Genomic DNA, 12784 nt, shown 5'->3' on the forward strand with positions numbered 1-12784 from the left:
ATGAGAAAAATTAAAAGAAAGGTGTGATTACACTTTGTAACATGGAACATGATCTAACTCCTTTGCCTAGGTTTAAAGCTTGCTTCCTTCTGAGGCAGGAAGATCTCTGCTGCAAACCACTAGAAAGCTCCCTGAAGCCTTAGCCAAATTTTCTGCGAAGTGTCCTCTGGGACAATGGTCTCCAAAGTAGAATTCACATGCTCCTGGAGAGGTGTGGCCTGCTCTAACAAATAAGGGAGAAAAGTACCAAAACCTCTGTTTATATTGATTTTTATTTAAATATAAGGATGAATTAAACATTAATAATATGTAGTAGTATCCAAATTGAGGCTCACCCCCCCCCCCACTGACTCCATATTAGAGGATTCCTTATCATGTGTAGCTCAGACAGCAAGAGTGGGCATCTTACCATGTAGGGGGCTCAACAAGAGCACCTTTACTATTCTCTACACTTGCAGCTTATGGCAAGGCATTGCAGACTAATGTGTGTTTGTGTATGGTCGAGTTTTAAGTCAACTAACCTCCTCAAATGGGCAAGTGGCTTACAAATATCCCTGCTCAGACAAAACAGACCAAAACTCCACAGATGATAGATGATATTAAAGTTACAAGCCCCAAAGAATAATATGAATATAATGTAGGAAGCACTTCCCTGGTTCCTGGTATAGGCTCTCATCAGATATGATACATTGAACATATTATAATTATAGTGTGTTTTTATAAATGTGTGTTTATAAAATGTGTGTTTATTATAGTGTGTTTTTCTGATGACAAAGAGCTTACTACTAATAAAGGTAAAAGAAATAAATGAAAGGTATCCAAACTAGAAAAGAGGAATTCAAATTATCTCTGTTTGCTGATAATATGATCTAATACCTAGAAAACTCTAAAGACTCTGCCAAAAGACTCCTAGATTTAATAAATGAATTTAGTAAAGTTTCAGGATACTAGATCAACATACAAAAATTATTAGCATTTCTATACACCAATAACAAACTGTGAACAAAATCAAGAAGTCAATCCTATTTACGATAACTACAAAAAAATAAAATACTTAGGAATATATTTAACCAAAGAGGTGAAAGATCTCTACAAGGAAAACTATAAAACACTGATGAAAGAAACTGTAGATAACACAAACAAATGGGAAAACAACCCATGCTTATGGATTAGGAGGCGAGAATTCTGCCACTGAACCACCAACGCGCTGCTTCATGCTCATGGATTGGAAGAATCAATATCGTTAAAATGATGGTACTGCCCAAGGCGATCCACAGATTCAGTGCAATTCCTATCAAAATATCAATGTCATTTTTCACAAAATTAGCACAAATTATCCTAAAATTCATGTGGAACCAAAGAAGAGCCCAAATGGCCAAAGCAATTCTACACAAAAAGAACAAAGCTGGAGGCATCACATTATCTGACTTCAAATTATTCTATAAGGCTATAGTAACCACAACAACATGGTACTGGTGTAAATAGACACAGACGAATAAAGCAGAATAGGGAACCTAAAAATAAAGCCACATACCTACCACCAACTGATCTTCTACAAAGCAGACCAAAAAAAAAAAAAAGGTATACACTGGGGAAAGGACATCCTCTTCAAAAAATGGTACTAGGAAAAAGGGATAGCCATATGCAAAAGAATGAAACTGTATCCCTATCTCTCACCATATACAAAAATTAACTCAAGATGGATTAAACACTTAAATGTAAAACCTAAAACTATAAACATTCTAGAAGAAAATCTAGGAAAAAAACTCTTATGGATATTGGGCTAGGCAAAGAATTCATGACTAAGACTTTATAAGTAAATGCACCAAAAGCAAAAATAGACAAATGGAATTTATCCAAGACCATAGAATTAGTTGACAGACTCACCATTAGTAACCAGATCTTTCTGATCCCAGATCTATGTTGGAGCCCAGAGGAAACTAGAGTATATTAAGAGGGGGTGAAAAGGAGCATTGGAATTATTTAAAAGAAAAGAAAGACAGAAAACAAAAATAAAACAGAAAAGTAGGACTGCAATCAGTTACATACTTAAAGATAATAGTTGGATGGGCACCAAGGACCAGTAAGTTCTCCATTTGCAGAGTAATAGCTCGAAGAGAGAAAAGATCCATTGCTCTGGGCTATAGTCATTTTACAAGCCAGCTAATAATTGTCTTACATTTCTTTAGAAAAATTCTTGGTGCTATTCTCAGGAGAAAATAAAGCTGATGTTTAATAGCTTTGTCAAATCTTATTAGGTAGGATTCTAATTTAAATCAGGCAATGTGTCAGTTACCCCAGAGACCATTCAGTTCATTTAGTTTTCTTTACCTCAGTCTTCCCCACATAGTATACATTTGGATTATAATAGAGTTTTAAGAATATTGTAGTTCAACAATTACTACAGACTTCAGTAGGTGATTATAGACAAATAAGGACTGAAATGCTGGATCCTTAAAAATAAATAAACTGCCCATATTTAAATAAAAGACATACCTTTCCGTGGGCAAAGCTTTCCAACTCTGAGTGTGGGAGCCAGCTACTTCTACTTGCCAAGAATCTATTTAACACATTAATCTTATTACAGAGAACGTTTTTTGACCTTTCCAATGTTTGCATAAGAAAAATGAAGCACAGCTGTTTTCAGAAGTGAGAAACAATAATCTTGAGCCCCTTGTTATCAGAGGAGTGAATTTGTTAGTCTATAGAAGAATGATTCTTACTGACTAGTGTATAAAAGTGAATCTTCTCTCTCTCTCATTTGTGAGAAGTTGGAAATAAGAGACATATCTGCAAGTCACATATTAATCATCAATTAATTGGCAAGTATTTGCTGAGTCCCTACTTTGAAATAAGTGATTTGCAGAGCAAGGGACCTGGAGCATATTTAGTGATACAGAAAGAAGAGAAGAGAAGATGTAAGCTTCTGACCTCAGGAAATTCAAGGAAAAGTCAGGTTGAAAAGACTTTCCCACCCATAGAAAGCTAGCAAACAATCCAAAATAGTGCATAGTAAGCAGAAAATGAGAGGAGTTGATAATCCTATCATAAAAGTCAGACAGGTAGGGAGAAAGGATGGGAATCATTAAGGCCTGGATTGGTCAGCAAAAGCTTCAAGATGATATTTGAGCTGACATTTGGAAGGACTGAATTTAGACGAATGGAGACTCTGGGATTGGGTATGAAGAAAGGAGGGAAGCAGGAAAGAAACGGAGAGTTTAGGAATGGGGTGTAGACTACTCTGTCTCTTGAGTACTATTAAAGTTGACAGCTCATTCTTTCAGAGGGCATGATCTATGCAAGTGGGGGATGATCTATGCTAAATGATCCTGGAAATAAATCTGGTGATGACTTTAAATGGCCATCATATCTTAATTGTTCTAGATAAGGCTCTTTTATTAGCAAAGAACAGAAGCCACTCTAACTCAAGTGAAAAGAGGATGTGAGTATTGCAAGATTATAATGGGAGATTTCTTGTACATTCAAAAGTAGTTCTTGGGCCAGAAATCATATCCTCTGTATGACTTAGGGCCACATCATCTCAACTTCTCCTCTTATGTTTGTCTCATTCATTCCTTTTCTCTCAATCCCATCTACTCTGCTTATTCATCTTGTACATGGTTAAAACATAGCTGCCCTGATCTTTTCCTTGACATCAAACTTTTTGTTTCCAGCATCTATCATTGACTACCTACATTCTCTCTATTTTTCAGGTTAAATGCCTAAGAGAAAAAGGGATTGTTTAGTATCTAGCCAGGCAGGTCATTGGCTGGTGTAGATCAGGTATCCACTTCAGTTCAACCAGCCATCACTTCTAAACAGGAAACAGTCAGTGGTGTCTCCCTGAACTGGGAGCTCTGGGCAGAACAGTGTAAGCTAGAAGAGGAAATATACCGATACATTTTATGTTATACGGAACCATCAGACTTGCAGGGAACATTTGGTATGCTCTATGTACATTTGAGAAATGTTTGGTCTGTTTTCTGCCTCCTGGAAGGATTTACTCAAAGCTTTCTTCTCAAAGAACTATGGTGTTCTGAAAAGCATTGGATCTAAATTGAATGTTGGCTGCACAACCTCTTAAACTATCTGAGCTTCAATTTCCCACCTGTAGAAAGGGGATAATAACACCTACTTTTTGGGATTGTCTGAAACATAAATGAGAATGTGTAGATGCCCTTCTCTGCTTGGCACAAGGCAAGAGCTTAGTAAATGGGATTTCTTTCATTTCCTTGATATGTTATGAGTATTCCATAACAGAAAATTATTTTCAATGCATTTTATTTATATTTAATTGCATAAGTGATATATGAATATGTCGATATTTTAAAGCAAATCTAGATATTATATGATTTCACTGGTAAATATTTTAGCATGTATCTTTAATAAACAAGGTCTTTTAGGAAACACATAACCACAATACCATTATCACACTCACTACACTGAATACAATTCCTTGATATTACCAATGCTACATTGATGTTTGATTTTCTTCAATAGTCTCAAAAATATATTCTTACAGTTGTTTGGTTTGAATCAAAATCCAAAAGGAGTCCGCACGTTGCATTTGGTTGACATGTCTTACACATTTCAGTAAATCTGTAATGAGTTTCCTTGCCTTTTTTTGTTGTTGTTGTTACAGACAGAGTATCACTCTATTATTACTTGACTGGAGAGCAGTAGCATGGCACAATCATAGCTCACTGCAGCCTCGAGCTCCTGAGCTCAAGTGATCCTCCTGCCTCTCAGCCTCCTGAGTAGCTGGGACTACAGGCACACATGACCATACCGGCTAATTTACAAAATTTTCAGAGGTGTGGTCTTGTTATGTGGTCCAGACTGGTCTTGAACTCCTGGCCTCAGTGATCCTCCCAAAATGCTAGGATTTCAGGTGTGATCCACCACACCCAGCCCCTCCCGGCTTTTCTATGCCATTTGTTTGTTTAAAAAATGGGGTCATCGTTCTTCTAGCATTTTCCAATTCAGAATTTGATTGTATCCTTATAGTATCATTTAGCAGGTTCTTATATCCCCATTTTTCCTAAAAACTGGTACATAAATTTGGAGGCTTAATTAGATTTAGATCCACGTTATTTTTCTGGCAAAACTATAAAAGAAGTGTTTTTATATAACATTTTATGTGAATTTGAAATAGCAGCTCAATAGTTCCCATAGCATTTTGTACGTAGGAACACAAGATTTCCAAGAGAGAAGGAGGCAAGCCATTCGCTCTCGTTTCTGACTGAGCGCATCACCATTACTTAGAGAGTTAATAGTAATTATCACTGCTATCTGCCAGAAAATGGAGATAGAAGTCATAGTTACCATTTCATCTCTAAAAAACTTATTAGAGATATCTTTAGTCATTTATATCTTTGGCTAAAGATAGTCACATACTTTTAATTAAAGACATGAATTTCTTGCCTGCATTATAAACTAGGAATAAAAATGTTTGAAGTGGCTACTGAATAAAGAAGATACCACAGGAAAATACAACTTTCTTTCAAATTTTTGTATGTTTTTTGTAATTGTTTAAAATGAAAGCAGGCCGGGCGTGGTGGCTCACGCCTATAATCCTAGCACTCTGGGAGGCCAAGGCGGACGGATTGCTAGAGGTCAGGAGTTTGAAACCAGCCTGAGCAAGAGCGAGACCCCGTCTCTACTATAAATAGAAAGAAATTAATTGGCCAACTAATATATATAGAAAAAATTAGCCGGACGTGGTGGCGCATGCCTGTAGTCCCAGCTACTCGGGAGGCTGAGGCAGTAGGATTGCTTGAGCCCCAGGAGTTTGAGGTTGCTGTGAGCTAGGCTGATGCCCCAGCACTCACTCTAGCCTGGGCAACAAAGTGAGACTCTGTCTCAATAAAATAAAATAAGATAAAATAAAATAAAATAAAATAAAATGAAAGCAAACCCACGTGCACTGGAGCAGGAGGACTATAGTGTTGTTCTAGAGTGTTGGGGTATGAGGGTGTCCAATAAATAATAGCCCTGCCTTCCCTACCTGAGTTGGGCATGGAGAGCTAGATAAAGAAATCAGACAGACGATGATAAAAATGATTGCTTCTATGTCTGATAAAGCTGTTTGGGGGATATGACTTAGGTCTAGACCAATAATGAACTTGCAGACACTCTCTCATCTCCTGTATTAGACATGCCATTCCTCCAGACAGGGACAATTAGACAACTATAGGCTTCCCAGAGCCCAATACACAAGCCAGGTTCATTTTCCCAAACTCACCACTTAATAACTTACTCCCCTTTCCCTGGTGGGAGGAGGAAAGTGAGTGAGGAGTCAGGGTGCAGCCTAGAGCAGTAACTCAATGGAGGTCTAATCAACATGGAAACAAGTAGAAATAAGCATTTCCCCTCACTGAAGTCATGATATAAAAGAGCATCATAGGTTGAAGCCAGTTAAAACACAGCATTTTCAGCAATGAACACCATCACAGTTAGTTGGTCCCAACTCATATCAACTTCCACACTATAGCAGCTCATATTCAATTGAACAAACCTCTGTAGAATGTGTGCAAATCACAGTACTGGCAGATGCCAAGATGGAAAAAGACATACTCTTTGCCCACCAGAGGCTCACCCCCTAGTGGGTTCTCAAACAAGTGCACACAAGATGGTCTTGCCCTTGTCTTGTGGCCTACTGTGCTAGGCATTGTATGGGGAGTGTGGCAGACATGGAGATGTGTTGCTCAGACCTCCCTTGAAGAAGAGACTCTCCCACTTGCAGGGAGTGTGGTTAGCTGAAGCCTCCAGCCATCAGCTCCTTTAGGATCCACTTCAGCTTTCAAGCTGTGGTCATGCTCTCTTGGCTGGTTCCTGCCCAGTGACTGAGCCAGGCAGCGAGTGAGAGATCACACTCTTCTTGGAGTGGCCTCAGCCAATGACTGGGGCCACTCAGTGATTATACAAAGGCCTGGCCATTTCAACCTAAAACAAAACTCCTCCATTGGACAGTCTTTGCTCATGAGCTTCCCACTGGGCTTGTGTAGCTGTCCCAGTTTGCTAGGATTGAGGGTTTTCCTAGAATGTCAGACTTGCAGTTCTAAAACTGGAAAAGTTCCAGGCACAGCAGGATGCTTAGTCATCCTTGCTGGTGTAGACCTTGTCAGGTCTACATTAAGATCTGACAGCTCCCTCCGCCCAATCCGGCTTCCTCCCCTTTTTCCTTTCACAGTTATTACTCTCTACGGTGAAACTTTTATACGCCTTACTTCATCTCAGGCTCTGCCTCCCAGAGCACTCAACCCAAGACAGGGGCACAAATAGCTCACAAACCAGGAAGAACCTAAATATTTCAAGAAAAGATAAGGCTGAAAGAGAACAGGAGGGCAAGGGAAAAGATCATCAATTTGACAATTACAGGGACCCTCCCAGGTATAACTTTCTCAGTGGACCGTTCATTTTGTATCCTTTGAAAGGGAGAAGAGGCATATTTAAAACCCTCAATGACTTAAAGTTCTGTGAACTGTATTTGAATACTCAAAATGAAGGGCTTGCCAAAAAAACAACACCCACCTCCTTGTCCCTGTGTCCTTCTTTAAACAACAACATCCTTTGTTATTAATTTCTATGATTTAAGAAGACAAACAAAAGGAGCTTCAGCTTTTCTGAGAGGTATTTTTAAAATCAAGAGAGAGTGTGAATTGTACAACATGGTGACTATAGTTAATAACAGCATATTGTATTCTTGAAAATCAATAGGAGAGTTGATTTTAAGTGTTCTTATCACAAAAAATGTTAAGTATGTGAGCTAATACATATGCTAATTAGTTTGATCTAGCCATTCCACAGTGTATACATATTTCAAAACATCACGTTGTACACAATATACCCAATTCTTGTCAATGTAAAAAATAATGACTTTTTTAAAAAAATCAGCTCTAAATTAAGAGTAAATAAAGAGAACATGGGCAGAATGATACTTCTGGAGAAACGCGAAGGCATCCTTCAAGGCTGAGTTAGGGTGAGGGAAGCAGGGTGGCTTAGGGTGCAAAGTGAAGGAGTCACTCACGGTCAGGGTCATTTGAGCTCAAAGTCGGCACCGCCATGAGCCTGAGAGTGAGTACCTCCTTAAATATTGCACCCCAGGTGCCTTACTTGCCTCACCCTAGTCCTGGCCTTGACATTCAGAATAACATTAGGAAACTGATGGGGCTCCTTCTTTCCTGTCCCAGGTACAAAGCCATTGTCCGGCCAATGGATATCCAGGCCTCTCATGCTCTGATGAAGATCTGCCTCAAAGCCGCCTTGATCTGGGTCATCTCCATGCTGCTGGCCATCCCGGAGGCCGTGTTTTCTGACCTCCATCCCTTCCACGAGGAAAGCACCAACCGGACCTTCATTAGCTGTGCTCCATACCCACACTCTAATGAGCTGCACCCCAAAATCCACTCCATGGCTTCTTTTCTGGTCTTCTACATCATCCCACTGTCGATCATATCCGTCTACTACTACTTCATTGCCAAAAATCTGATCCAAAGTGCTTACAATCTTCCTGTGGAAGGGAACATACATGTCAAGAAGCAGGTGGGTGCTCAGGACTGATTCATTTCCTCCTTGGGGATTTGGTCCCTTGCATTTCTTTGGGACTCCACTGACAAGTACAATATTTATGTGGCTATGTCATTTGATTCTGCAATTAGAGGAGGTGAGTGATCTGTGGCCAGATGCTAAATGGAAACTCTTAGCCACGGAAACGCAGGAATTCAGGTGTTCTTTATAATCTTGCTGTCTTGTTAAAGATCTAAGTTAGGGAGGTGTTGAGAACCAGAAAGATTCGAAGTGTGTTTCTTTTTGAGAAATATCTGAAAAGGTTTGTTTTTTAAAATATATATATAATTAAAGCATTGAGGCTCATAAGATGTAACTTCTTTAAACTCCAATCACATTGTTTGGCTAGGGTTACCACGTAGAGACAAAGCAAAGAAGGCAGGAAAATGAGGTCAATTGAAGAAAAAGAAGTAGTTTGATTAGGATAGGCTTACAGTGATTTGGGCTCAAATCCAGGCATCATGACTTACTTGCTTACTCTCTCTGAGTCTCAATTTCCTTATCTATGATATAGACTAATAATCCTTATATTGTAAGTCTACTCATTGGAGGATTATAAGAGAGAGAGCATAGTGCCCAGCATGCAGGATGCCCCCATATGGTCAGACTCCCTCCCCCATCCCCCATAGCCTCCCATAATTTCATCCTTGAGGTGTGAATGGTGGAAACCAAAGGCTCTAGCTTGCTCCTCCTTGTCAGTTCTTGCCTTCTAGCCCAGATGTAGATTATGTGGCATTTATTACAGAAAAGCAGAAAGATTCCCCATCCCGTTGAAATGTATAGCTGACTCACTTGGAGGCCTCACCCTTTATGGGGAAGAGTGGCAGTTTTCAGCTGAAACCATCTCCCTACTTGAAAGACCTCTCAGTAGCAAACATCCATTATACCCCAAACTCTTTAATGAGAAACCTGTTTCCCCTTGAGGTAGAAGAGGGAGTTGGGAGCAAAAGGAGATGCTCAGACCTTTTTGTTTAAGACTGTTCCTATGTAGTCCAGAAATAAGTTGAGATTAAAAACAATAATAATAATAATAATAATAATGAGTTATCTTGGTTTGATCAATGAGGAAGAATAAAGCTGGCTGCATCAGAAGGAATAAGAATAAGAAAGTATTAACTGTGGAGCAAAGAAAGACATGAAGTCGTATGGCTAATAGACTGCACCAATGGTCTCCTGAGGAGAAAGAGGGCACCTACTAGAATGTCACCGTGCGATCCATTCAAACATGTAATCAACTTTGTTTAAGGATCTGTTCTCAGTGGCGTGTTCTAACTCTATTCTGCCTCTTGTGTTTCTGCTTCCTGGCTTGTCCATCTTTGTGTTTCTGACTCTTTTTTTTCTTTGTCTGTTTCTATTGTTTTTCTCTCATTTTATATGACTGTCTCTTGGCCGTTTCCATTGAACTCTTTTTCTGTGGCTTTGTGAGCCCATCTGTTTCCCTAATTGTTTTCCCCTGTCTCTCTGTCTGAATCTTTGTCTCTCTGTGTTTCTCTGGCACTGTCCCTTGGTCCCTCTGTCTCTCTCCATGTCACTCTCTCCTTAGATCGAATCCCGGAAGCGACTTGCCAAAACGGTGCTGGTGTTTGTGGGCCTCTTTGCCTTCTGCTGGCTCCCCAACCACGTCATCTACCTGTACCGCTCCTACCACTACTCCGAGGTAGACACCTCCATGCTCCACTTTGTCACCAGCATCTGTGCCCGCCTTCTGGCCTTCACCAACTCCTGTGTGAATCCCTTTGCCCTCTACCTGCTGAGCAAGAGTTTCAGGAAACAGTTCAACACCCAGCTCCTCTGTTGCCGTCCTGGCCTGATCACCCGGTCTCACAGCACTGGCAGAAGTACCACCTGCATGACCTCCTTCAAGAGTACCAACCCCTCGGTGGCCACCTTTAGCCTCATCAATGGGAATATCTGTCATGAGGGGTACGTCTAGACTGACCCTTGACTTTGCCTCCCGAGAGGCTCTTGGTTTTGCTTTATGGCTGGTCAGGAACGCCCACATCTGTTGTTGTCTCTGGGCCCTCCAAAGACCCTTCAGAATGTGCATGAGTGGTCTCAGGTGGGTGGGGAGAGACGCACATGGATCGCTACTATGTTTCAAAGTCAGCCACCAGGCTGATGTTTTCCATTTCAACTTGGGAATGCTTTTTCTGATGTATAGCTTTTAGAAAAGGGAACAAATAGGAAATTATTATTTTAAGCATCAAACCTTGATACACAGTTGTGACCAATTAAGTCATAAAAACTTTCTGAACAACCAGACTTATATAACAGAGAAATCATACATTGAATGTGGACTTTGTGAAAGGCTTCACCTTGTCATTTCTTTAAGCAGATGCTAGTGCTTTAAAAATACCCCCTTTTCAGGAATATCTGTAATACAAGAACCAAGGAACAACTTTTATTTACACCCCTAAGATGAAAAGTTAACCCTATGATACAGCTCCATGCAGGAGGGGCAGTCTCCAAACTGATAACACTGGAAGCCAGTTTAATATAAAACAATTCCCTAAACATTGATTTTTTTTTTTTTTTTTTTTTTTTTTTTTTTTTTTTTTTGAGACAGAGTCTCACTTTGTTGCCCGGGCTAGAGTGAGTGCCGTGGCGTCAGCCTAGCTCACAGCAACCTCAAACTCCTGGGCTCCAGTGATCCTTCTGCCTCAGCCTCCCGGGTAGCTGGGACTACAGGCATGCGCCACCATGCCCGGCTAATTTTTTTTTTATATATATATATCAGTTGGCCAATTAATTTCTTTCTATTTATAGTAGAGACGGGGTCTCGCTCAGGCTGGTTTTGAACTCCTGACCTTGAGCAATCCGCCCGCCTCGGCCTCCCAAGAGCTAGGATTACAGGCGTGAGCCACAGCGCCCGGCCTAAACATTGATTTTTTAAAAAAAAAAAAAAAGATGTTACTGAGGACATAGGATAAACACTCAATACATAACTTTAAGGCAAAAATACAACCAAACACATTGACATGTATATAAAGATCCATGTGCGGCTGTGGAGGAATATCTTATGCTCTGAATTCTCACTCAATGGAAGTCTTATTTACTCAATTTAAACCACCCAGGGTGCTGTTCAACCATAGAAGAGAAATCCACTGGGAGGAAAAAAGGATCATCCTGTCAATTTATCAGATATTTATAAATAAATGCATAAAGTATGATATTTATTCTTGGTATGCAGGTTTTGAGCCAAGTATATTTACTTAGATTTAACCATCTTTGCTACATTGAAGCAGTAGTTTCAATATAAAAAAGAAGGGATAATGTCTGAGAGGAAATAGAAATATGTTTGTATTTAATGTATGTTTCTCCTAAAGTTCATGGAAGGAAATGAACAAAATTTCAGTAGTATGTATTTCTGTTAGAATATGTATAAGAAAGTTGCAGGGGTCTTAACTTTAAGAACTGATTGAAAAACAGCTACAGATTTATTTCTACTTGAGAACAGTATTTATGAAAGAGCCCATATGCAGAAAAAGACTGGACTGAAATCTTTTTCTTTTTCTAAGAGAGTATAATTGGCTCTAAAAAGATTTGACTACCTTACTTTAGAAACTCTGAATCCAGTTTTTTGTTGACTCAAAGAAAGGCCAATTGCAAATATGTTAAACCACTTTCAGATAAATCCAAATTCTGTAAATGTGCCCTAATGTGCATCGCTTATATCCTAAGGCAATTTTAGTTCAAGTTTTCTCTAGCCAGGTGAGACAGAAATAGTTGGCTCTTTTTATCCGCATGCACATTTTTGTCTCTTGGTATGAGGAAGTGCTCGTTGTGCAGAGCTTTAGGAGCTAGAACCAAGACAGTTGTAAAGATCTGTGTTTACACTTGTTTTAGCTGGAGGGAACCCTCTTCTACTTGCTTTATGCTCTTATGTACTGGACACACCTGCTTTCCTGATAGTCCGTAATTACATTGCACAGTTCATTTTATTTTTTTGAGACAGAGTTTTGCTCTGTCGCCCTGGCTAGAGTGCAGTGGCATCATCATAGCTCACTGCAACCTCAAACTCCTGGGCTCTAGTGATCCTCCTGCCTCAGCCTCCCAAGTAGCTGGGACTACAGGCGTGTGCTACCACACCTGGCTAATTTTTTCTGATTTTAATAGAGATGGGGGTCTCACTCTTGCTCAGGCTGGTCTCTAACTCCTGATCTCAAGCGATCCTTCTACCTGGGCCTCCCAGAGTGCTAGGATTACAAGTGTGAGC

The 12784-nt window shown here is 39.9% G+C and overlaps 1 protein-coding gene across 1 annotated transcript in view; it reads left to right on the forward strand.

Annotated features, from left to right (window-relative positions):
• GRPR (gastrin releasing peptide receptor) overlaps window positions 1–11095 on the forward strand; it is a 31538-nt gene extending 20443 nt beyond the window's left edge. Inside the window, exons 2-3 of the mRNA XM_012784745.2 lie at window positions 8193–8544; window positions 10112–11095. Of these exons, the coding sequence (XP_012640199.1) occupies window positions 8193–8544; window positions 10112–10501 (742 nt within the window). The 3' untranslated portion in view covers window positions 10502–11095. The remainder of the gene's footprint in view (window positions 1–8192; window positions 8545–10111) is intronic.
• The last annotated feature ends 1689 nt before the right edge of the window (window positions 11096–12784 follow it).

This window comes from Microcebus murinus, chromosome X (genome assembly GCF_040939455.1).
Source record: "Microcebus murinus isolate Inina chromosome X, M.murinus_Inina_mat1.0, whole genome shotgun sequence".
NCBI lineage: Eukaryota > Metazoa > Chordata > Mammalia > Primates > Cheirogaleidae > Microcebus > Microcebus murinus.